Genomic DNA, 27,654 nt, shown 5'->3' on the forward strand with positions numbered 1-27,654 from the left:
TTAGAACCCGATATTTGGTGTTTTATGACTCCTATTAAAAATATACTCTTTTTAGAAGTGCGTAAATCTAACAAAATCTTGCCTGAACGAGTGATTTTCGTTTACTAACAAAATAGCAAGTTACTACAAGCACATCAACACGTTTGCTCGCTGGCGTCTTAATGTACAAGTACTGACATCTTTCGATGCAAGTCGGCACGGGTTGCAGTTGTCCAAAGTAAACAAAAAAAATTTTGTAAGTGTTTTGTCATTATTAAAACAAAATTAGAGGGTATGCGTTCAAAAATAACAACTTTAATTTTTTTGGGACACCCTAATGTGCATCTTATCTCGTTTCTTAATACATTTTATTAAGCCTCTGTTAATCCATGGTTGTAATGCTTCGTTTGTTGTTTTTTGGTTTCATATTTTTTTATTGTGTTTTGAAGAGTTTGAACAAAAATTTCCATTGCAAGATTTGCGTCTGATGATGTCAATATTGATGTCCAGTTTTGTTTCAACATGTCTTCATTAATTTTTTCAAAATTTAGGAGAGTTTCGATATTTTTTATTTTATTTTCTCTGACAATTTTCGTCTCTAAGGCCAATATTACGGGGAAATGATCTGTGATAGCTGTGTTGCAGACAATAGCATTGATTTGTTTACGAGATCTTACCATAATGTGGTCTAGGCAGGAATTTTCCCGTGTTGGTAGGAGAATTGCACTTTTCAGGCCTTTCTCCGCCATGAGTATATTGTAGTCTACAGTATTTGGATGGTTTTCGTTCAGCAAATCTATATTAATATCTCCCGTTACAATAACATTTTGAAAGTGATTTACTTCTGAGAGTACTGAATTTAAAGAACTTAAAAATGTCGACACTTTCCTGAAAGATGGTGAACGGTATAAGGCTACAATACTTATATCATTTTCTATTTTTATTAATAAGCAATTTCCTTCTGCGAAATTAGGCTCTTTAACAACGATTTTTAGTTTTTCCAAAACGTAAACGATAACTCCATCATTTTGATTATAATTACTTTCAGTGTGATATACTTTATAATTAGGAATTTCTTTTGGTTGGTATGTTTCTTTTAGCCAGCACTCTGTTAGAATAATCACATCAAAACTAACTTGAATCCTCTGAAGTAATACAATAAAGTCATTGAAATTGCGGTTTAGACTTCGGATATTTAAAGTTAGCAATTTCAGAGAAAGTTTTTTTTCTGTGAATACTTTACCACACTGTTCTGGACTTTCAAATGACATAGAATTTCCATATTTCAATTTGGCTTCAATTTCCTCATTTAGATCTTCAAGTCCCTTATTTTCCATTGTCAGTTCTTTGCTGGGCTCTCTCTTCCATTTTTTGCCGATAAGGGCACTGTCTACTATTTGCTTTATGCGAATAAACATCTTTGTTGGTAGAAATTTTACTGCAATTCCAACACTTTGTTGCTGAATCATCGTCCTTTTTTGGGCACACCATCGATTTGTGCTCGCCGGCGCAGTGGAGACATCTGTCTTTTGTAGCATTGCAGTTGGAGGAGGAATGCCCGAATCCCATACACTTGAAACACTGAACTAGTGATGAGGAATCCTCCACGTGCACCCTCATGTACCCGATGTTGATACGGCCGAGACTGAGTAGTGCTTTTCTTATTTCACTGTCGACTATTAGTACTATGTTCCTTAATTGATCATTTCGATTTTTTGTAGTTCGAAGGATCTTCATACAGTCTTCTGGTTTTCGGTCTTGGATTTTTTCATAGATAAGATCATTTTGCTGAATGTTCATATGGAGGATTTCACTGTCTTTATATTCATTTGCAACTCCTTTGAGGATCACTGTAGGTCGGAGCAGCTTGCTGTCTTGAGCTTTTAGAGATCCTTTATTTGCTTTTGAAATTTCTGTCAGTATTTTTACGGCGTCTGTCTTTTTAGGGCAGGTAATAATGACCTTGTTATTTTTGGCCTTCAACAGTCCACTGACACCCACCCTGAGGACTGCTGGCTTGATGATATCCTTTATTGTTGATGTAATGGATTCCGACGTCGCTCCTAGCTCTGATGATGAAACTATTACGGCATGTCTAGTGTCATCTCCTCGATTTGCCGTTGCCGAGGCATAACTGAGTAGGGGTGTCTTTTGAGCGTTGGCACTGGCCTTTATTTCCCTGCAGTGCCTTTCTTCTGCCTTTAGTTGAAATTCTGCATTTTCTACCTTTGTTTCAAGTAGTTGGACTTCCAGGGCATGAAGTTGTTGTGCCAAGTTTGCTCCTTTTTCAATTATTTCCAGTAAAGATGAAATTATGGTTTCGCGGACTTCTTTGGATATTGTACTCTTGAGAGGTTCTGCTGCTTTCAGTGCCAGAGTAGCAACTTGTACAATGTTCAGGGCTGACTCGGACTGGTTCATATTCTGAGAAGAAGTAAATTGGGGGGTTTGAATAAGAGTCACGATCGGTTTGGTCTTGAGGGGAGGAGTTTTGTCTTCTTGGGTAGAAAGAAGCGCCGGACTGGATATGACTGTTGTTAGTGAGGATTTTGCAGTAGCGGCGGTGGTAGAAAAAGCAGAGCTAGTGTAAGTGGAAATTGATGCCATCTTATTGGTCTTGATTCCCTTCTTTTGTTGTTTATCCGTGACCTTTCTACTTTCGGCTCGGGTTTGTCTTGGAGACTTAGCTAGCTCTGGACTGCTAGGGATCCGGATTATCGGTGACCTTGGCGTAGTTCCCGATTTTTTGAAGGGATCTTTAACCCCTGGGGGGGTACATGGGGAATCTGCCATTCAGGAATTATTGTTTTTAATGTCTTACATATCACATGTATTGTATTTTTTTGTTAAATGTTGTGTTTTTTTGTCTGTGGAATAGATAGGAACGATTGTTTGATTTGTTTTTTTTTTTTTTTCTCTTAGTTTTTTCTATGGTCAGATCCAAAAGTTTTTTCTGTGGTTTTTTTCTATGGTCAGATCCAAAAGTTTTTTCTGTGGTTTTTTTCTATGGGCAGATCCAAAAGTTTTTTCTGTGGTTTCGTCTGTCAGTGGGTAGTCAGGTAACAATAACAGAACGTCTGAAAATGGGAGATTTTAAGATATTAAAAGGACGAATGCCCTGTATTGGGGGCCCGAGATAACACTCGATGATGATTCTACACTTATGATTTACTATTTAAAGTTAAGATTGAGTCGAAAAACGAGTTATTTCTGTTAATTTTGGGATAAATTTCCAGAGCAACTAGGAACGATGTTTAGCTTAGATAAACTTTTTTTTTTTCGGAAAGAAGAATAGATAATAAGATTTGCGGAAGAAGAATAATCCCACCCTGGGATGTAGCGTAATAAAGATTCAAACTTGACATACTACAGTCGATTTTGATTAATTGGTACACTGGCTTATCGGGACAGCCAGATATTTGGATCAAAACCCAAGGAACAGAAACCAAATATAGAAACTAATACTAATTTACTTCGGTTGTCTGGGACACCATTCTGTTTAATTAGGATAATTCTAAACTAAAGTCAATGCGAAATGTTATGTATACGGATTTTAGTTAAGGGTGGGTGTGCGGTAGGTGGCGCAGATGATGGGAGGGGATTCGCTGTGCTACGTTCGTTCGGCAGCAATTCGGTAGACTTTGACCACACCGGTTATTCACCGTTTGCCGCCATTCGTCAATGTAAAGTTGTTCAGTTCGCATTACACTGCTACTTAGGTGTAAGAAATTTTTTGTGATTACTGTTATTATATATAATTTATTGTTTGGTCTTGATTTTTTGAAAATTTGTACCTATCTTTGATTACTTTATTTTTTTCATATTCATATTTATATATCTGTTAAGGTCTATTCACTTCTACCGGCATGTAACGTGCCACTATGAAGACATCCACATCATAGTGTAGCGTGTCTGCATAGACACAGGCCGGCACCGACAGCAGAATATTTTGTCTGTATCTGCACTTGCGCGTTCAGTACAAAATGGCGCCACATTTACAGCTGATTGCGACACTGCATGGGCGAAATCCATGCGAAGGTGATTTATTATTTATTTTATAGAGCGGAGACGGTTTACATATAGTTCCCGTGAGCACTTAGGCCATAGGCCCATTGTTCCATCTCCCATTTTACCTCATTCCTTTAACAGTCACCTGGTCCCTTTCATAAAGTTCACCAGGATTGTTATTGGATATGTGGCTATGTCTTCTGGTTCCACAATGTGTATTCCCCGTTCTCATTTCTCCTCTCCAATGCGAAGATGATTTAAATTCGTATGAATTTAAATCGCCTTCGCATGGTTCGCAAGTTCCTCGGAGCATCTTCCATTGAAATACTGTCACATAAATATTATGTGACTAGTGCAGTTCTTGCCTATATGGTTATTTTGTCTATAGTGTTTTTTTTTGTAGTTTGGCAATTTTTTTGGGGAAGACAAATAGTTTTTTGTTTATGGTCACTTCCTCAGCCATGGGCTGGCTGCACGCGAATTAGTCACTCACCATGGAGGTGTTTTAATCTGAGTAAATCGTGTGAATACAAGTTGTTTTTATCTTTAAAAAGGGCACGGGGTGTTTTTTCCTAACACGAATAGTTCGTGTAGGTTTTTATTTTTAGTGGAGGTTATGTGAATCCCACTTTTTCGTTGTTGGCAGGTGGCCATTTTTGTGGAATTTGTTTTTTGGACTTGAAATTGTAAAGAGATTGGTCCTGGTTGTGGCTAGAATATTATGCCTGTTTAACCCCGCGTCGCGAAGTCACGGATTGCTGTTGGTTCTTCCGAAGTCCGTAAGTCTTGGAGACTGGTTGGACCACGTGCTTCTCGGATGGAGATTCTTGAGACGCTCTTTGGAGGTGTAGCGCCCTCCTCCCCAAAGTGAAGGATGACCTAGGTTCCCTGGATTCCACGCCGACCCCGGTTGATCCGTGGTCCCGTCACGGGTCCGTTCCCCTCTACCAGAACCCGACTGAGGCTAGAGACGCTCTTTGGAGGTGTAGCGCCCTCCTCCCCAAAGTGAAGGATGACCTAGGTTCCCTGGATTCCACGCCGACCCCGGTTGATCCGTGGTCCCGTCACGGGTCAGTTCCCCTCTACCAGAACCCGACTGAGGCTAGAGACGCTCCTTGAAGTTGTAGCGCTCTTCTTCCCCAAAGTGAAGGATGACCTAGGTTCCCTGGATTCCACGCCGTCCCCGGTTGATCCGTGGTCCCGTCACGGGTCCGTTCCCCTCTACCAGAATCAAGTTTTCGTTCGCCGTCCGTTGTTTTCCTTCGATATTCGGCTACGTTTAGTTAGCATAGTGTGTTCAGGAGTCCATCTGGTATGTTTATGTTTTGTATTCTTAATGTTACATTGGTATAACTTTGCACTCCCATGTCTTGTTCTTTTGATGGTTACATTATAGTTTTATAAAGTTCATCTTTTTTTATTTTACTGATTTCCTACCTACTTGACAGAAAACTAATCCCATAATCCTGAGCTGTGGTCTCTGCTCTGCCATATAAATTCCACTACTTTGATCCTGATTATCTCACCATTACATTGGAATAGATATAACCATTACAATACGGCTAGAACAAGAACAGCATTCCCACCTGAAGCCCGTGCTCTAAATATTGCAATCTGTTTGTTAAGGTAGGGGGAATCTATCAAACAGATTTCCCGTTTCTGCATAGAATCAAAGATTTTTTCAATTATTGCCAATTCAATTCAATTTCAGTTCATGTTCACACCACAGACAACCGAAATTAGTATGTTTGATGATGATAGAAAGTGAAAATTTTTTACCAAGCAATTTCAATCTTCTCAATTTGATGATTATTCTGGTCCCTAAATTTTTTATTAGACGTTATCGATTAATTTTACTTTACATTTTTTCAGCATAGAAGTAGTAAGAGTGGAAGAAAGCCAACCTTCAGATGGGCTTAAGCTGGACACACACGGCAGAGCGCTTTGGCGCCGTACCATTTGGTTAAATCCATTTGGACACGGTCCAAATTAGGGGAACTCATGCGACTGAGCCGAGCCACGCCAGTTTGATCTGTCACCATCGAGTGAAAAACTTGTACATGTGAACTAAAATCATATATGTTTATGGGTACATAAAATAGGTTTTTTTTCCACAAGCTTTTAACAAAGTCACTGGCTCGGGGATTTGCCACGTACGGCCGAGCAGAGCCACGGCACAGTTTTATGTAAATCTGGAGAGTGAAATAAGTGTGAGGCCTAAACTTGGGCATCAAATACTGCCAACATCATTCACTGATATCACCGCAATTCGCATGTACGCACAGCGGCGCCCCGCCTGTGTTTCTACCCACACACCAAGTGCAATTTGGTCATAGCTTGGCGATAGTCAGCACGCTTCCGCGCCTTAATCTCCCTTTGTTCTATTATCTATTGTGGGTACACAGGGATGCTGAGGTTCTTCAGCTATTCAATTTTGCATCTGTTGTTTTCCGTAACCCAAGTTTATCATATTGATAACTGTACGTGAAAATTGTTTGTAGCTCTTACCTGGGTCGCACCCGTCTGTTGTACGCAGGTCTTGATATGAACCGGCCAGTGTTTGTTTTGGCAAGGGAGGCCGCAGTACGAAGTATTCCAGCAGCAGTGAAATGAGGAGGGACGTTCACATGTCGCACACCTTCAAATTTACAACAATCCAATTATTAACTACGCAATATTGATCCCTTGGAATAACAGTTTCCACGTTTATTTAAAAAAAAAAAAAACAGTAATCTGAACCCACCGGGTGATGGGGGACTGAAGAAAAAAGTTTTGTTTTCAGCGGTTAGATTGTCATAATTTCACGAATAGTGTATTAACAAAAATAATAATAGTGCAAAACAAATACTATTTACAATTTGGGTAAGTACAGTAGTTTGATTTTGAAAAAGAAAACAGAAACAAGTTCCTCTATTAAAATCATATGACCAAAGCATGTATAATATACGGATTTATATGCTAAACCATGCTAAGATCGACATTCCAACCAAGCTGAGCTTAAAAGCAACTGATATCCCGGCCTTCGTGGAGAGAGTTGTAGCCAGGGAATATAACATTTGTAAATCCACAGTATCCTATTTGAAATGTAAAAAGAATTAAATTTTAGATTATGTAGTATCTACTCTAAAAGGTTCAACCGATGTTAAAAATGAAAATGTTCCAAAAATCCAGCTGTTTCTTGATTTCAGTAATCTGAAAATTTTTTAAACCGAACAGGCTCGGTTCTTAATAGTTCAGATTATTGAGACTATACTGTATATAAAATACATGTATGTAGTGTAATAACGCATGAGTGCTCACCACTGTAGTTTCTTGGCCTCCGACACGGCAGCTATCTTCTCTGCTTCCATTTGGAGACGTTGCTCATTCAGTTCCTTCACTCTAGCGCCATCCATACTGGCTCTCATCTCTTTGATCAGTAATTCTGCAATATTGGAAACAGTCTATTAACACACACATCATCTCCAATATCTCTACACTAGCTGACATGTACTCAGCGCTGCTCGGCTTTATAAATGGTTGTCAAATCTAGTAAACTGGGTGTAGTTAAGGTGGAAATTATTTGTGCGTGCCGAGTCTCCTCCCCTGTCCTATATTCTCGGTATACCACTTTTTTCATTTATCACATATGCCTCATTTTATGATACATAAATATTTGATTCACTTGATTATGCCATGTCTTCCTCGGGGGTCCGCCCTGACTTGGTTAACTATTCACTTACATGATATAATTCAATATCCTTATCAGCTAAATATACTTCCCAAATACACAAACTCATGCACTAGCTCCGAGTATTCATAAGTTGTCCACAAACATGAGATATTTTAAGAAAATTGAACTACAACGAAACATTTCAAAACAAAAGAACATCAGGCCAATCAAAATTAATTCTGGAAGAGCCAGGCATCCTAAACAGGCAACCATAGGCCCATATAAGCTCCGGCTCAGAACAGATATTGTCTAGTGAGTCGGGTAGCGCACATGATTTGTAAATAACCATTTATGTTAATAAACGACCGAGTTACCGGCAATATAAAAAAAAATAAAAAAATTGCTTTCTCCTATTCTACTTCATTCCTTTAACAGTCACCCGGTCCCTTCTATAAAGTTCACCAGGGTTGTCATTGGATATAAGGCTATATCTTCTGGTTCCGTAATGTGTCTACCCAAGTCTCATCTCTCCTCTCTATCCCCCCTTAGTTCCCTGAAGGCTCCACGGGGGAAGAGGGCCTCAGCTCTCCTCTCCACTCCCCCTTGTTTCCCTGAAGGTCCCACGAGGGAAGAGGGCCTCATCTCTCCTCTCCACTCCTCCTTAGTTCTGCCTATACTTGTGTACCAAGATACTTTGGGCCTAACTGTGAATTTCAACGTGGAGAAGCTCACGGTGAGTGCGCCTCTTCATGCAGCGCAGCAGTGCAAATTGGAGTGGGGTCACAATCACAAGAGAGAAAGACTAACAAATCCTTCAAGGTATTGAGGTTATGTTACCTGTATTGTGCTTTAGTTCCTTGAGTTTCTTTTGGCTCTGCCACTTGACGACCTCCAGCTGCAGCTGCAGGTTACTGACCATGGCCTCAGGAGATCCTTGGATCGCCAAAGCGCTGAGACTTTCACTCATGAGGTGCCGGAAGAAATCTGACAGCTGCAAATAATTTAAATTTTATATTATAGACATAAAACCTGAGTCAAGAGTTGATGATCAATGTTATATTGCCACTTCAAGCCTTAAGCCCCAGATTTATATAATTTAGAACTTGGTGACATATTAGCCTTTGGGGATCTGGTGAGAGGCACAAAATGAAAGAGGTTGGTGAAGGTCACAGTGTTTATTTGAGTCAGTAGCCGTGTTGAGAGATGACGTAGGACTGGTGTTGTATTCTCCGGATGCAGGTGGTAATGTGCTGGTCAATCGCAGGTCAGTGAGTCGACGCCAGACGCTGGTGACCGGACTCGATGACGGTCAGGCACTGGCGGAGAACGTGGGTCTTCAGGTACTCCAGTGCTGACGGGAAGGCCGAAGATACGATGGACCTGTCGGCGGTGAACGGGAAGTGCGTAGACCAGTGAGGAGATGCTGCGTGTCCTCGTGGTGGTCATGGTGCATGGATGTAGCGCTGGTCAGATGCGCTGGAACCAGGGCGCTGAGATCCGATGGAGCGCTGGCCAGGGACGGCGGCCGGGGCCAAGGCGCTATGATGATGTCCCGATGGAGTCCATGATTGAGCCGGGCGGAGCCGGGAATATCGTCCTAACGCGCGGGTAAGAGGAGCGCGGGTGATCACACGTTGAGCCTTGTTAAATGACGGCTGACTGATGACTGACTGACTGCTCGCTGGGTCGGGCTTATTTATACGGTACAGCTGACGGCAACAGTAGGTAGGCGGAATCGCAAGTAAAACGGAGACACTCGCTCAGACTGGGTCTTACTGGAACTTTCGGCGGCGCTGCTATTACGCATAGGCGATAGGCTACAACCTTCTAGCGAGTTGGCGTGATGTGCCAGACCAATTCGCAACGTATTGTCGTAGGTAGGTCGCGTTGTTTACGATTAGTTCTCGGTAGTAACTTGCAAGTACATAGGTTTATTATTAATGAGACAATCTGGATCGTTCTCTCAACGCCACAAGCCTGTTGAACGTCAGAGTAACTGTCAGGTGAGAATTTACAGAACCGCGTGAAAATTACTTTTATTTTATTTATGAATTTTGATCAAATGTCAGAAAAAAACTACAATTTGTGTTTTTTGTAATTGTTATCTGTTCACCAGATAATTACTTTGTTATATATATATTAATATCCTGTTGGCATTTGTTTTTTTCTGGGGGGGTGTAGGCGAAAAACGACCACTCTTCCCCTTAATTTATATCGACTCGAGGGTTTATTTTCGCATACGCCATGCGCCTTCGCTCGCTTTTTTTTTTAAGTATCACCCTATTCAGGCGAAAGACGACCGCACCGCCCCTCGATTCGTATCAAACCTAAGGTTCAATTTCTAAAAGCTTCCACTTAAAAACCGAGACTTATGACTCGTAGAGACTATTCAAGTTTGAATGATACCAGATACGCGGTTTCAAAATGGCGATGAAACGGCTAGATCTCGGTGCATTTTCACAATGTTTTTTTTTATCAATTATAATTAACTTTTTTTTCTTTATTCATATTATTTCATTAATATATTATTATTTTTATTTATTTCAAATGGACTCTAACTGTGAAATTAATACAATATTTTTTTGCAGGGTGTTTTTTGCCGTCGTTTTGTTCAAAAATATTTTGTTTTTTTATTATTCAAAGGTAAATTAAAAATATGATTGTTTTTAATAAAGCATTATAGCTAATTTAATCAGGTATTGTTATTTTCTTACAAAACCTCACTAAAAAGCTTACGATTTTTTACCCTATTTGCATGGTAAATATTATTATTTTATTTTATTTTCGGCATAAATGTGTTTTTTTCACGTATGGTATCATTGCTTCAACTCAAAATGAAGACTTATTTCATTTACTTAGTCCGACATTTAAAAATGGTAGACTGTCTTTAAAATTCACGTTCTTTGCAAATTGTATTGTTTTCAAAATAATGAAAAGTCCGTTGAAATGGATGTTGCGAGAGAAATGTGAACACTTTAGTAATGACGTGTGTTAATCGTTGGATTAGATTATTTTGAAATTCCGTGTGAATTTGATGAGTGGGCTCTTCATTGGAAATTTTAAGTTTCGTAGTATAATTAATAATTGCGAGTGTTAACTACATACATTTTTATTTATTACAATTGTTGCTATTTTTTCCTTTAAAATGTGAAAAGATTTATTAATTTATGATAAAGCAAACAGTTCCTTTGAACAAAACCAAAAGTTGTTGAAACAGACATGAACTTATCTAGATTTTTGTTACAGATTTAAAAAAACGGTACTGGAAGTGTCCAGATAAGTTTGAAATGCCAAGCATCAAATAGAGAAGGTAGGCATTGTCGTTAATTGATGAAACCAAACTCAAGAATGTGGCAAGGTAAAAATAAAGTTTTTTATTGAAAATACTCTCTTTTTGTTGTACTAAGTTAAAAATGAACATAATATTTTAGCATTGATTAATTAATAATAAAAAACATAACTTTTGTCACATGTTGTTGGCAAAATGTGGATGTAATACGCGTCTTGATAGAGTCTGCGTTCAACGCTTTGACTTGACGGTGAGTTTACAAGTCTCGACGTTATGGACAAAAGAGAATGGTAACCATAATTATTTGTTATAAATTAATTAAAAATTAACATATAAAGACATTGAAGGGACCACATAACTAAGAACGATATATCCGATTAGTTATAATAATGTTATAGTTACTGGGGGGTGGTCTGAAAAGTTTCCGCCTAACAATGAAACAAGAATTTTTAATTTATTTTTCTACATAGTCTCCTTGTAACTCTACACACTTCTCCTAGCGATGCTCCCATCTATCTAACCCGTCCAATAGTACTCAGCGTTTTTCTCTGAAAAATAATTGTTTTGATGAAAATCTCTGTCCTCCGAGCGCAGTTTTTAGATTAGGGAACAAAAAGAAGTCACTTGGGGCTAGATCTGATGAGTAAGGCGGATGGTCAGGCAGTTCAAACCGTAATTCGTGGATTTTGCCATGGCAAGGTGGATTTTCTTTTTCTGCAAATGTGGCCGTTTTTCTGCAATTTCTGCCTTCAGCTTGTCAAGTAATGATGCGTAGTATGCTTCTGTAATAGTTTTTCCTTTTTGAAGATAATCAATTAAGATAACTCCATGACTATCCCAAAAAACAGTTGCCATCACTTTCCTAGCTGAGAAAACAGTTTTGACTGTATTTTTTTTTCGGGCGTATAATGGTGTACCAACAGAGCTTTGGAAATGTTCATTCGAACACGTTTTTGGTCTAACGTGAGCAAAGCACCCAATGCGTGCACAGCTTTCTCATGTCTAAATCTTGATTTAATATGTGACACGACACGTTCTTTGGACATTTTCATAACCTCTGCTATCTCTCTCACTTTAATTCGGCGGTCGTCTAACACTATTTGGTGAAGGTTAGCAATATTATCGTCAGTAGTTGCAGTTTTTGGACGTCCCGGACGATCATCGTCTCCCAAGCTCTTACGGCCACGTTTAAATTCAGCTGCCCAAAATTTCGCTGTATTAAATGATGGTGCAGAGTCCCCATACACAGAGTCCAACTCATCTTTGATTTGCGTAGGCTTATTGCCTTTCAAAAAAAAAAAATTTAATAACAACTCGGTACTCAATTTTTTCCATTTCCAATAAAAACACACACATTGACTCACTCAAACAACTGTCAACTAAAAACTGCGCATCCAAAATGGCCGAAACTTTGGTGAGTAACTGTCAAAAGATGCACAGCCACATTCACTAGCTTTTATTGACAAGTACCGCCATCTTTGCGTTGAAGTCGGAAACTTTTCAGACCTCGGAGTTTCCAGTCAGTCCCACACGACAATTTTACTTAGTGTACATTTGCCCCGCGGAGAACAGGTGTATTTCAGAGAAGGGAACGAAAAGGAGGCGATAGCTCTTAGTCACATTACGACATTAACAGGTTGGGGTTGAATTTAAATAAATTGGATAATTCTGCCCTTTGTCACTTTTACCAGGACATTCCGAACTTCTTTGTTTTCAACAGATGCGAGGTTTGGAAACGATGCCGAAGGGGAGGGAATAAAGTGGATAGTCTCCATTTCACCACATAATAGAGATCTATATCATCTGAGAATTCTGCTATTGAAAGTCAAAAGCGCAACGTCGTATGAACTCCGAACAGCAGACAGAGTTATTCTTCCTACTTTCAGTGGTGCAGAGCGCGTTAATTAGGTTCAAGTGTTTAGAAGAAGGGGTCATATTCATGATGCCAAAAGGACTTTGAAATCTATTTGTTGTGATTTTAGTTCATTGCCTTTCTTCTGATACACTGCACATGTGGAATTCTTTTGATTTTTATTAAATCTGTTATTTTATATTTATTTTTATGTAACTACACAGGAAAATAATTTCCCTCGGGGCTTATGGCATCTTTTTGGAGGCTGTGAGGAGAGGAAAGAGTGAATACGGGCCTTGAAGAGACTCATGTTGTAGGAGGGAGGAAAGACAGAAACCGGCAAATCATTCTCGAGTACAAGCACGAATTTGACGTTTTATTTCAAAAAAATAGTTGTTTCTTGAAATAATTATTGAAACGAAGTGCATTTTCCATAAGCTTTATTAAAAAGTGTGGGGGATTATGAAATAATTACAAAATTAATTAGCATTAACGATTAACCTGCAAAATAATACATATTGCATTGAACGTAATAATCTGTCAGTTGAGATGTCATATTGAAACCACAGATAAAATCGATAAACTAGATCGATGCTCTGAAACAACCAGTTTAAAAAATATATATTTATGGTATATCAAACTTAAATAATTCAGCAAAGTAAACAGTTGTAATAATCAATAATAAAAACTAAAATAACAGAATAATAATATACTTTAATATTGAATATGATTTAAGTGTAAGCATACACTTCATTAACATTTGAACATTAAATCATAAATATAAAAGTAGGCACACACCTCTTGCTTCATCTGCATTCAAACATTACATCACACACCTCTTGCTTCATCTGCATTCAAACATTACATCACACACCTCTTGCTTCATCTGCATTCAAACATTACATCACACACTACATTATTACCCATTAGTTTCAGGCAAAAAGCAAAGTGTCAACACACAGTCAGCTTCATCCACATGCAAACATACATATTTTAATATATTTGTAGGCACACACTTCTCGCCGCATCTACATTCAAACACTACATCACACACCACATTTTTACCCATTGCCTGCAACGGGCAATAAGCTAGTTTATACATATTTTAAGTTCATATCGTAAGACGTTTCCCCAGAATAGCTAACTTTATTAAAAAAAAAACTCCCGTTTGGTAGACAACTGTCAAAAAAATATTTATACTTCAAAACCTGGATGCATACCATGCACAAAAAACACCAATCAAAAGATGCTTTAAAAGATATAATGACCTTCATATTACTTCAAAACTCAAATGCTTTCATTTTTGCAATGCCGTTTTATGTAAATGAATAATCAGAGATAATGGCCGATCGTAGACAAGCAGCGAAATGTTGTGAATTCAAAGAAACAATAAAAATTGTGTAGGTACTTACTTGGCAGTATATTTTTAAAAATCGATAGTGCTTTTGAACGAAATAAAATTAAGTTTGGTAAAAATAATTTGGCACGGATACCGTCGCGCCGTAGTGAAAAACTACATCAATTGCGTCACGCAAATTTATAAATTGTACCAAGTAGTAGTAGTAGTAGTAGTAGGGTAGTGGTAGTGGTATGGTAGTGGTAGTGGTATGGTAGTGGTATGGTAGTGGTATGGTAGTGGTAGTGGTAGTGGTATGGTAGTGGTAGTGGTAGTGATAGTGGTATGGTAGTGGTAGTGGTATGGTAGTGGTAGTGGTAGTGGTAGTGGTAGTAAAAGTTTTTAAATTTTGGGTGTTAATTGAGCAATTTTTTTTCCAAAATAAAACTCGCTGGGACTTTTGACGAATGTCGGTGACAAAAACCGTACATACGATATGGGTATCAAATTACGCGTCTCGACTTACAAAATCCGAATGGCTCAGTGAAAAAATGATCAGAAAGCTCCTTGGCACTTTTTTTTCTCAAAATATCCATTTCTTTCTATCCATACATATATTTTAATATATTTGTGGTCACACACTCATAGTTTCATTTATATGCCAAAATACATATTACATTTTTAAAAGTTTTTAAATTTTGCGTGTTAATTGAGCAATTCTTTTTCCAAAATAAAAACTTTTGTAGTATGTCGGTGACAAAACCGTACATACGATATGGGTATCAAATTACGCGTCTCGACTTACAAAATCCGAATGGCTCAGTGAAAAAATGATCAGAAAGCTCCTTGGCATTTTTTTTTCTCAAAATATCCATTTCTTTTTTTAAATTTTTAGTAGACCCACACTCCTTGCTTAATTTTTACCCATTAGTTGCCTGCAACGGGCAAAAAGCTAGTGTAAATGAATTATGACATTCATAGACAAATTATTTCCCATGCTGTCGTAGAGGCTAAATTACATAAATAGAAGAATCTACAGTGACATTATCATAAAGGTTAAAATCACATCCGAAAAAATTCCAGCATGAATGGAGCTCACACATGTGCCCGAGCGCCGAGCATGTTTGTAAAAAATAGCATGCACATTGCACATGTGCTCAAAAATCAGTCCACTGGTTAAGATCGAATTCCACTGAAAATACTGGGTTCCGATTCCAGAGGGAAAACCTCAAGTGGGCCACAAAAGCAACCCCAAAGGCTGTGCAATGAAAGGCTGGACCTGCTGTGGACGGAGGTCGCTGATGTAGCGCAGGACAGGGATGCCTGAAAGCACCGAGGGTCCCTGACCCACATTGGAGGGGACCCACCCTTTCCCGACGGCTGTGTGAGGAAACTGATTGTTTAACCTCCTTAGCCGCACAGGTCAGGACTCTAATTTTTTTTTGTAAAAAGAAGCTACATTTATTTTAAAACGATTCTAGACCCTCCAATGTCCCTGCATGCATGATTGTTAGTACGAAATAATGTATGCATACTTACATTAATAGTAACACAAAATAAGAACACATATGAAATGTGTTCGCCTGGTGGTTTGGCATCTAAAATTAAATAATAAATAAGGAGCACAAATTTTATAAGTGGAAGTATGATTGAGACATAAAAATATACAAGCCGCGTATCGAGGGCAGTTTACCCCACTATCACGGGGCGGTCCCGGCAAGAATGAGCGTGGCAAGCGGCCTGGCCACAACGATCCCAAGCACCCGCGTCCCTTAGCCAGTTTTCCGAGATTACCCTCGAAGAAATGTAAATGGGGGGAGGGGGGGGGGGGGGGGGGGAGATACTCCCAAAGACCCTAGGGAATGAAGTGAGCCTCAGGTCACCGGAGGCAGGACGGAAGGGGTCCCTGACCCGTAAATTTCAAGAGTTCTACACCAGTTAATGCTAAAAAGAGAATATTGGTGATGTAACAACGTACCTTGGCTGCACTGTCGTTCAGCAACTTTTGTTGGGGCCCGAGGGAGCTGGGGAACGGCGTGTAGTCCGGGGGGGCCCCTTCAAATGGATTCAGGTAGTTCAGACGCTCTTCCGGCACGGGGGTCTGAGTCTGAGTCTAACAATAGCATCGTTATTATTATTTCACAATTTTATACACCCATTTAATGATTATAAAATCATCCCGAGGGTTTTGAACACAAATGTTGACTGTTGCACATATTAAATATATTCTGATGGTAATGCCAAATGTGACAATTTACTTTTAATTACATCTAAGAGTAAAGTGTAGCATTTGTGTTATTTTCTAGAGGAATTAGATAAGATCATATATCAATCTCCTCCCACAATTGATTCATTAGGATGTGTCGGAACGGAATCATCACTATTTGAATACAGATGCGATGGCTTCATAGAATTTCAAATGTATGGGTTAGTAAGCGCTTAAGCCCTTACATTATAGATCATAGATAATAGAGACAAGGTAGATGGGCCATGAACCATTATTAGGATGAACAATTGTCACCAACATCACTCGCCCATACTACTGGAAATCGCATCCACGCACAGCTGTGCCCCACCTTTGTTTCTACCTGCACACTAAATACATAACTTTCATTAACTCCGCCGCTTTGGTAGTCTGTGAAGTTTGGTATAGGTTGGTGAAGGTCATTACGTTTTCATGCCATATCTCATTGAAATCATCAGTGTAATAATATTAACAGTTATGGTTACCCCGGTGTGGACGGCATTTATGGCCTCAGCCAAGCGTGCGGTGTCCATGAGGAAGTCCTGGGAGGGGGTGGGGGGGGGACCGACTATGTCACATGCTGTCGTGCCCGCGGGCTGGTAGGCAGGCACCGAGAGGTTGGGGGAGTGCAGCACGCTGGATTGTATGGGTTGGGCTGAAATAAGACAAAAAATAATTGTAGCAACCTGGCCACAGACAAACACACCTAACAACTTACAATAAACTAGCAGAAAACCATCCCGGATTTGTCTATAAAAGTAATGGCATTCATCGGCTTACACTAGTCACATCTCTGTGCCTTGTTTGCTTATTCTTGTATCGTTTATCAGTCTTCTGAATCAGGGTAAATCTTATTATGTATACACATTTCTCAGATACCAAAAATAAGCTCGACATTATAAATCCCTAAAACTTCAAAGTAAGGAAATCTTTCAACCCTTGGTAGAAGAAACCAATCCTGGCTATGAAACATCAGAGAGTGAGCATTGTTGACAAACAAGCCTAAATTTGACTGAGAGGATATTCAACAACGTTAATAATCCATACACATTCAAATTGATAAGAGTATCATTCCAACAACCTGGAGGAAAACCATGTGACAATATTTTTGGCAACAGGAGGGTTTGAGAATGTTTTGAATTATCTACCATATTGTTCGTACGTTGAATGCTCAAGAGCGCACATTGTAATAACCAGACCCTGCACAGAAAAGTAAAGTTCGCTAAAGTAAGGCAACAGTTTCCAGTGCAGTCCATTGTGGGACTTTTCTGTCTGTTGTTCCTAACAGAAAGGTGAGTAAGTATGTATTGTTATAAACATGATAATATAAACCTACCCTGTGGGAGCACATTCAGGATGTTTGGATTTGGTACTGGAACATTGCTTGTATGTGGGGAAAGTATTCCTATTGCGGGCTCCGTTCTGTGGTCAACTATCACAGGAACAGAAACCATTTGATTGGTCCTCAGTTCCCCGGACGCAGAAGAAACATTATTATTATTGAGGCCGCCATTGAGGGTAACCGTTTGTTTCTTATCGGGGCTTTTAGCACTCAGTGTGATCCTCCCGCCGGAGACTGATTTGATCTGGCAAATTCCCGACGGCCTGGGGGCGATCTTCCTCATTTTCAAGTTATCATTGTGTTTATTCACCACCTTCAGAACGTTAGTGATTTTACTCCTATCTTCGGCGCTGAGTTGAAGAAGAGGAGACTTCTCGACGAGCTTGGCTAAGCTCTCATCCCGAATTTCCGCGGCACTTCTATATTTTTTCACAACTCCTTTAACGGCAACTTTGGGCGGTGATTTGCTATTCAAAATAGTTGCTGTACTGGTGAATTTAGGTGCTATTGTGTCATTTGGCTTTAATTGGAGGGAGTTGAACAAGTTAGTTTTGTCACTTTTGGTCTGTTCAGTCTCCGCTTCATCAGTGTCCAAAGGTTCTTCTTTGATCACCAAGTTTCCAAACATATCGTCCGAACTTGAATCAGCATCTTCATTATTGTTTTTTGTATTTTCAGGAATGCTGCACTTAATTGCCGCAATATTCATTGCGGTTTCATCTATGCCATTAACTGGAGGAGGGACGTCCATCATTTTAGGCAGTGGATTGACTGTTACTGCATCTGAAATATTGAGATTGGCGCTGACTGAATCTGTTTTAGATTTTGCCGGATTCACGCTCACTATGGCATTATTAGATTTTTTATTATGATTAATGGTTATGGTGCTGGTGTTAGATTTTCCATTGTTCACGATGATGGTACCGCTGCCAGGCTGTCCTTGATTGACACTCAAAGAGTTGAATCTCTTCAGTGAGTCTAGTTTTTCCATGGTCTTGTTTAAAGTTTGTTTGGGTTTAGTGACCATATTGAATATCTTTTTATCAGTGGGGAGTGCCTCACCTGGACCCAGCCTCTGAATCTTTAAACCTTTGTAATTAAGTAAGTCCTTAACACTTTTCTCTTCTTTAATATCTGTAGGTTTGGATGCGATGATATCGTCACTTTTAAGTTCCTCTTCAACGGGGACAGGTTTAAGCAACGAGCACACGTTGGTGACTTTGATGGCAGCCAGGCCGGTTAATTTGGGAGCTATTATAGCGAGAGCATTCGTGGGATTCGGGGTTTTGACCACTTGGAATGTCGACAATTTCGGTGTAATCTCAGATCTATTTTCAATTTTTTTCACAGGTTTGGGAGTTTTTGTGTTTTCTTTTGTTTGGTCTGGTTGAACTTCTTCATTGTCTGAATTAGGTTTACTTTTAGTTTGAATCTGAGCATTGGGAAGGAAAGCCTTTTTCTTGAAGCTTGTTTCATTCTTAGCAACTGCATTCATGTATTCCAACATCAGTCTGGAGTCAATGGACTTTCCCCTGCTCCTCATGGGGGGAACTTTACTCTGCGTATTATCTACATCCGGAGTTTCTTTGGGCTTCTTTGGATTAGAGCTGGAACACTCGGAGAGCGTTCGTCTCTTTCTCTTGGCAGGGTTTTCCACCTCTGCTGGTTTAGTGTCTTCGGGCATCTTGCTTTCATCATTGGTCGACAATACTGCCGAGATACCGTTTTCAGTGTTACCGCAAGATTTTTCACAATCCTCATTCTCATTATCATCATTCTCCTCAATGTGGAGTGAAGTATCTTTCTTTAATTCACTACTTGGTTCTGCATCTATCATGGAAAAGTCTTCATCCTCAGTATCATATCTGAAAGTAGAAAGATATCAGAAAAGTTGTATTTTATGGTGTGGATAGTATGGAGATACCAAACTCAAAGTAAGCAAGTGCAAGTATACGTACGCTTCAGATTGTGCAACTGATTTGGCGCTACTATGGTAAGAGAGTACAACTTTGGGTTGCATATTAATTTTCACTGGAGTTGAAGTCTGAAATAAACAAAATTACAATAGTTAAGATTCAAATAAGCCTTTTTAACATTTTCTTAATAATCTATAGCATTGTTTCTCCCTTTTAGTGTTGTGACCTCCTTAAAAGCCAAAATATAAAGTATAAAACCTTACAACCCCTCACTATATATTTTATCAAATTACTTATGGGAAAAATAATGTATTTACACTTGCCACCAGGCCTGCCATAAGTGGGCGTGCACCATAAGCGGGCGGCACGTTCAGAGGGCGGCAAATACAGCAATAATAACTTGGCATAGGAAGGTACAATTATCGTTCAGTGGTCGGCAACAAAAAGGTTAAAACAAAGAGGGACCATCTTGTCGTGTATAAGGCTTCTCGTCTATGGTGGTTTTAAAAACTAAATACAGAAATTGTCTATTGTCACTTGAAAATAATTTACTTATGTGTGTTTCAACATAAAACAACGCTGCACCTACAGAAAAAGGTGACCAGATAACTCATCAAATTACAATTCAACACACCTTTAAAAAGTGATGAAAGAAAGAAAAAAAACTAGGTTAAATAGGTTAGGTAGGTAACTATTACTATTAATTACATACTTCTTTCATCACTTTTTAAAGGTGTGTTGAATTGTCACTATGTTTAGTTATCATGGCACCTTGAGTTGAAACCTTGCCAAAGCTTGGATAGTTTGGACATGTAGAACGGATCAACAATGAAAGGGTGTAAGGAGAACATATGATGAACGGTGAAAGAAGTTGAAGAAGGAGAAAAGTGGCAAAAAAAAGTGGAAATTTGAAAGTGGCGTGATTGTTAGTTAGTCAATAAACCAAAGTAATGTGATGATGCGAGGGGTGCCTTGGAGTTTGAACATTTAGGAAACATATAGATATATCCAACCTGTCCTATGGCGGCTGTCTTAGACTGTTTTTCACCGGCGACGAGATCAGATCCTGGAGAGTCAGTGTCAGTTTTAGTCGTTGAAGAGTTGGACTTCTCCGGCGTGCCGATGGAGAAGTTGGGGTGCTTGTAGCCTTCGGGTGAGTTGTAGTTTGGAATCTGCGGAAATACAAATATATTTACTATACATCTCCTAATACTAGGGGTAAAAGTAATGGTTAACTGTTTTTCGTGCCCGTGTGCGGCTCTAATACCATCCACGTTGGAAATTTTTCCGATGCGATTTTAAGCTTTATGCTTTGAAAACTGCATAGAGAAAAAAATGAGAATCGATTCAACTTTTATTTAATGAATGTAGTCTCTGTGTCGGCTTACGAAATAATTTGTCTATGAATGTCAAAATTCAATGGGGTTGCAAAAATGAAAATATTTGAGTTTTCAAAGTAGTAAGGTCATAATTTCGAAATATCTTTTGATTGTTGTTTTTTATGTAGGGTTTATTCTCAGATTTATGTATAAATAATACAACCAGTTTACATCTTAACATATAAAAATGATGTGTTACTATGTTCATACACGCTAGTCTTTCAATGAAATTTTGTGAATGTGTATGGTTGGTTCCAACTTGAAACATAGGATAGTTTAGTACCCGATAGGTGGCGCTATTGTCGTGATCTAAATAAAATTTTGTGAATGTTTTGTGGTGAATGTTTTGTGAATTTGGATAGTTTAGTACCCGATAGGTGGCGCTATTGTCGTGATCTAAATAAAATTTTGTGAATGTGTATGGTTGGTTCCAACTTGAAACATAGGACAGTTTAGTACCCGATAGGTGGCGCTATTGTCGTGATCTAAATAAAATTTTGTGAATGTGTATGGTTGGTTCCAACTTGAAACATAGTATAGTTTAGTACCCGATAGGTGGCGCTATTGTCGTGATCTAAATAAAATTTCAACTAAATTATTATGTTTTTTTTTTTTAATTTTCTTATTCAAAAATACATACAACCACAAATATTAACTTCCCTATAAAGAAGGCGGTCTGTGGGAGGACAACGTCTTATATTATAAAATGCATTCCAAATAGTTGAGTTTAATTCTAGCTGTTTTCTAATCTTAATATATAAAAATTCAGCCTGCGTAAATAGAAAACAATTACAAACAAACATAAATCACAAATAAAGATATTCCTGAAACCTGTTAAAAGAAAAAAACAGAATGAATTATATAAATATAAAAGCAATTTGCAGAAATACAATATAAAAATCAATTCCGGATAATTTTCAACAGGCTGGAAGCTTACTAACTAGCAACAAGCGGCGCAAATCATCAAGAGTACTTACCCATAGAATTTATTATTTATATTGTGTTCAGACATGTGATCAGGTCCATGAACATTTTTATATTAATAATATTCTCCGGATAGTGAGATTTTAGTACATTACATGTAAAAAATGTCAGTTCCCACCCTCGAAGAATTGCTCGAGCCCCACTGCTACCAGGTACCTCTCAACCATCTCTCTTTCCCATCTACTTCCTCCTCCCCACCGCTTTCTGTTCCTCACAATAATGGGTGGTGTGCTAAAGATATTGCCAGTAGAGGGGAAGCGTATATACTAGAACAGATATCTCAAAGACTTTCATACTTAGTATTTGTTCTTAAGTTTCGCGAGTATTACACATCTTGCGAGTCTAGCGAGTATTGCGAGTCTTGGACGTCTTCTGCATCCCATATACGTAATACTAGATGCTGAAGAGTGTTCTTCTAACCCAAATACGGATTACCCGCTAAGCAAATGCACCAGACACGAAAAAAAATGTGAGGAATTTTTCTAGCTACGCCATGTGGGGAATCATACATGAAATGTATATGGAAATAAATAAATAGTTACATAGAAATGAACTCAGAAGTTTTTGTGGGGAACCTATTTGACGTAGAATATTTGTGGGAAATCGTCGTGGGCAGAAATTATCTAGTAATTCCCCCTGATGGATTCTAAAAAATATTGTAGGGAATCCAGCACCGAGTGAACAATACCCCATACAATAATTCCTTTTGGCATACCGTCACTTGTAAGTAAGTACAAGTGCGAAATACTAGGGAACAGGTATTTGAACTAGGTATTTATTCATACTTGTACTAGAGGTGAGGCGTATTTATCATACCCAGTAAAAGTACCGGGTATTTCCATGCGATACTTTGTACTTGTGACAGATCTCTAAAATACCTGGTTCCAAAATACTCATAAGTATTTTAAACCGGGAGTAAATATTTTTAATAGGTACATTTACCAGGTATTTTTGATAGGTATTTTTGATAGGTATTTTTGATGGGTATTTTTAATAGGTATTTTTAATGGATACTTTTGAAGGGTATTTTTAGTAGGTATTTTTGATGGGTATATTCGATGGGTATTTTGGATGGGTATTTTTAGTGGGTATTTTTGATGTGTATTTTCGACGGTTATTCCTGATGGGTATTTGTTATGATGGATTTGAAATTTTTTGCGGGCATTATGTTTTACAGAAATTCTCTAACAACCCCCCCCCATGGAATAATAAATGGGGGAATCAAGCTTACGTAGAAAAATTGTGGGGAATGTGTGGGCAGAATTTGAGTATTTTGTCACCGGTATTTTTACCAGGTATTTCTCTGTACCTGTACTCATTGTACCCAGTAACGAAAAGCACTCATAGGGCCCACCTCTAACTTGTACCAGTTGTTCCAAGTATCAAGACGAGCTAGTACGACTCACCTCTAATTACCAGTCTATCTCTACATCAGGTCAGGTAATCCTTGAGCGGTGAAGGACACTAGCAAATAGCAATTTTGAAGCTTATACCGACCTGCTGGAGTGATCGGTATGCGAGCTGGAAACTAAGGTGGTGCCATCTCTCCTACCTACAGCAGGAGAAGGGGTCAGAACAATTTACAGAGCACCGTAACTACGCGACCGTCATCTGTCAAAGTGAAAGATCTGATAATTATTATTTTTATATTGACCTAAATTTTGGGAATGCGTTACTCCAACACTCCTTAGAGCTTACCGCCACTGCTCACCACATATTCCGGTTAGGTTAAGCCAGAGTTCCATTGGCTCCCAGCAGCAGCATTCCTGCCCAGTGGATCACATAACAATTGATGGGAAAAGCCTCGAAACAATCGACAGGGAATTCATACACCAAAATCTGAATGAACTTACCAATATCTTGAGCTGATTTTCCTCTTCTGATGGGATGTATTGAGTCTTGAACGGAGCATGGTTGAAGGAGCCAAACTTCTTCTTGATGTTCTCAATATACATGTCCACTTCCTGCAATGAAACACACACGGTCAGTGACTATCAGAGGTGGCTCTGGGGGTCCAAAAGTGAAAGGTCATTTAAAAGAATATATTTGTCACTAATCTTGATTATATTCCAATGAATTTACAAGTACCTCATGAATTTGGAACTCAAATTATACTTTATATTGCTATTTATGTATTATTTATCATTTTCATTAATAAACACGTCACTTAGCTTGAGTAGTAATTGTATTTATTTTGAAATCACTACAAAAATCATTTATGTTGATTGAAAATGTTTTAATCAAGCCATTTTTCTATAACCGCCGAGAAGTGGTCAGTGACGTAATATTTTTTTGTTAAAATTATCTTTATGTTAATATAACATCAACTGATTTCGAAAAACACAATGAATAACTAACTGACCATCATGCCGTTTCGGGTAGGCCGAGAGGACGGACGGCCAAACAACTCGGTCTTGGCACACACTCCTTGCCTCATTCACTTTCATACACACTTTTCTATTATTCTGAATCCTGACATGGCCCAAAACATGTATCTGATTCACTTGATCGTGCCATGTCTTCTTCTAGTGTCCCCGACTTCTTGTCACAAATTACAGACAACACCAAAAGAATATTTCGAACTGTCCAAATTCGAAACAACATTATTTTATGCGACATTTACATTTTGTATAATTAACCGACCAACGTTTATAACTATTTCTTTTAAAAACATAATTATATTCTTCGTATTGTTCGCATTTTCTTCAATTATTTCCTAGCTTCCCGTCCTTGTAACCCTATCACCAGGAGACGAAAGGTTCGCCAGTACAGTTTCTACACCGCCTCTATAAGGTTGCGCTCCGAGTGTAGTGCAATTTCGCCATGGAGTTTCTTTACGTGCTGGCCGGAAGAGTAGCATTGAGGACACCATAACCAAGGTAGGACTTTCATTATTCTGGTGGCATCCTCTTATAGATCCTGTTCGTTCCCCTTTCGCTATACAATATTTTAGGAAGAAATTCGGGGCCGGAAATATATCTGGTTATTTCCAAGAGTTATCGAAGGAGTCTCTATCAGTTTGTCTCGGACATGACCCAACCCTCCAGGGTGCGAAATTTCATCTGCATAATACAGGGTGTCCGAAGGGGGTAAAGTGCACTAACTTCGAACTATCTTCTTAGGTTATTGTTTACATGCGGTTTCTATGGATACGCTCTCACCAAGCTCTTGGCAGATTTTTTGGTAGGTGTGCCTTTTTGTATAGAAAAAAAGTAAAAATTTCAGAAAAAGTTTTTTTTTTTACTCCTACCATCATGTAGAATCACCTCACGAAGTTAGTGTACTTTTAAATTAGGCCGTATCGTCTCTTATTTATTGTATGGCGCATATCGGGACAGAGGTCAGGTCAGCGGGCTTTTTAACCGAGTGTACATGCAGAGCTTCTAACTGAAATGTTAGATGTCGCTACTTGCCACCCGCCAATGTCTCTGCTGGCTAGTTGGAAGTATTCAAATGAAGAATTTGACCAGTCGTTTTGATTTGCATAATATTTTATAAACTATAATTTTTATTATTGTCTTATAATTTTGGAGGGTCATTGTCCAATTGACCCGAGGGGTAAGCCGCCTGTGGTGACTATATATAATGACAACAATGACACCATACTTTAGTATGCTTAAGTCACAGAGAGGCAAACTGTTTCCACATAAGGATGGCGCTAGTAGGCTGGCGGTCATGATAATTGAAAGATTAATAATTGTAATTAAAATGCCTCAATGCTGTATTACGCCTTTGTGCTCCTTGAGAACGTCTAGACATAATAATCCAAGTGATGAATAGTAAGAAAGAAATGGTTTGTATTATAAAAGAGATAAATACAGTAGAACCCCGTTAATTCGAACCCCGATAATTCGTAATTTTCGCCAAAAAAATTTCCGCAGAAAATTTTTTTCATACAAAATTTTTTTTAATTCGAAATTCGTTAATTCGTAATTCGAAATTTATTTTTGTCCTCGCACGAAAATTTGTTCATGTAATTCGAAAAAATTTGATTTTTGCGAAAATAAATCATAATATTTCGTAAATCTGAATCTAAAAGTAAGCCGTGGCGGTAAAACGCCGAAAAATGTATTTTTACGTGGTTATACATCGTCCTAATTAGTATTATTATTTTGTAAATCTGAATCGATTTACACAGGAATGTCGTACTTTTTCAAATTTACAGTAAAACCCCTATTTTACGTTTTTTAAGGGACTGAAAAAAAAAAACCTAAACGGAGGGAAAATGTGAATGGGGGGTATTGAATTTTATTTTTTATTACAAAAATTGTGTATAAATATATTAGGGATACTGAAAAAAAGAACTTTTTATTTAAAAAAAATCATGTATATCATGGGGGGTATTGAAGAAAAACACATTTTAAATTTTATTTTTTATTAAAAAAATCACGTAGATTAGTTTGTTGCATTTTTTTTTTCTGTTCTAATTCTTTTTCGATCCTGTATAGACATTTAAAAGTTTCTTCTCGAACACCGCCAATGCTTGAAAAATAGGTTTTAAGACCCTCGATGTACTTCATCGCTTCTTCTTTTGTTGGGATCACATTCTCTTCTTCATCGGATGGCTCTTCTTCACTGGACGAGTTTTCTGGTGCTACATGACTGTCCACGATGTCGTCCACTTCCACCAAGTCTGACGTCATCACGTTGGAGTCGAGGTTCATGAAGTCCTCCAAGGGTTGATCAGAAATCCTTTCCCAGCTATCAATAAAATGATCCTCGGTATCTTCTTCTGCCGCTGCCTCTTGCTCCTTGTTTATCCCAGCTTTCCAGAAACAATTTTTTATCGTCACGTCCGTAATTTCACCCCATGCGTTTACAATATAATGCATTGCATCTAAAATGGATATTTTAAACTTTTTGGGGTCCTCACCTCGTTCTAGCTCAGACAATAATTTATTTACCAAGTTTTTTCGGTAGTACAGTGAAACTCTCTTAAGAAGTTTTCCAAGGGACCGGGGAAAAAAAACTTCTTAAGTGGGAAAACTTCTTAAGTGGGATTCAATTTTAGCCATTTAATAACTCGAGTCCGGGGCATACGTCATTCCTATGTCTACCTACGTTAAATTGTCGTGAAAACAAGCTCATATGATCGAAGCGGTCAAAAATAAAAATATATATATATACATCTTCTAGTTATCATGGTAATTAGTATTATGTATTTAGAAAAAGGTGGGAAAGTGAAATAAATGAAAAATGGTAGAACATAGTTGATTATAAAAAGTTTATTTACATACCTACATATAGATTTTTTTTTTTTTCGAAGTATTTATCTATAGTAGATTGCTTAACTCTATTTTTGAATTCTTTTGTTGTAAAATTTTGTCTAAACATTACAAATCAAAACAAAACCATCCCATGGACAAAGTAAACACAATTTTAAAACTGTTAAAGTACATCCCTCGAAAAAGCCACTCGAATTCGGATAGTAAAAGTTGCAGCATTCCAAAAGGTTCATACTGTTGATCTTATTTTAAATTGGTGTAAAGGCAATGGATTATACATATTTACTTGTTAGTGATTACTCACTCTTAACTTGACAGTTGAAGACAGAGCTGTGGATATACGCCGTCTCTTTTTTACGCTTTCGTTTACTATATGAACTGAGGGAGAAAGATAGACTTGTTGTGGTTAATTTTACCAAGCGGTTAGATAAAAGGACTACCCGCAAA

General features: G+C 38.3%; 1 protein-coding gene across 1 annotated transcript in view; it reads right to left on the bottom strand.

The window, feature by feature from the left end:
* LOC149411251 (uncharacterized) overlaps window positions 1-27,654 on the bottom strand; it is a 79,701-nt gene that overhangs the window by 24,748 nt on the left and 27,299 nt on the right. Inside the window, exons 8-16 of the mRNA XM_089647133.1 lie at window positions 23,836-23,946; window positions 20,633-20,791; window positions 19,662-19,747; window positions 17,698-19,568; window positions 16,847-17,016; window positions 16,095-16,229; window positions 8,477-8,630; window positions 7,288-7,411; window positions 6,496-6,625 (exon numbers count right to left, since the gene is read on the bottom strand). Of these exons, the coding sequence (XP_089503259.1) occupies window positions 6,496-6,625; window positions 7,288-7,411; window positions 8,477-8,630; window positions 16,095-16,229; window positions 16,847-17,016; window positions 17,698-19,568; window positions 19,662-19,747; window positions 20,633-20,791; window positions 23,836-23,946 (2,940 nt within the window). The remainder of the gene's footprint in view (window positions 1-6,495; window positions 6,626-7,287; window positions 7,412-8,476; window positions 8,631-16,094; window positions 16,230-16,846; window positions 17,017-17,697; window positions 19,569-19,661; window positions 19,748-20,632; window positions 20,792-23,835; window positions 23,947-27,654) is intronic.

The sequence above is a fragment of the Hesperophylax consimilis genome, chromosome 26 (assembly GCF_061612785.1).
Source record: "Hesperophylax consimilis isolate HC1 chromosome 26, BYU_Hcon_1.0, whole genome shotgun sequence".
In the NCBI taxonomy this organism is placed as follows: Eukaryota; Metazoa; Arthropoda; class Insecta; order Trichoptera; family Limnephilidae; genus Hesperophylax; species Hesperophylax consimilis.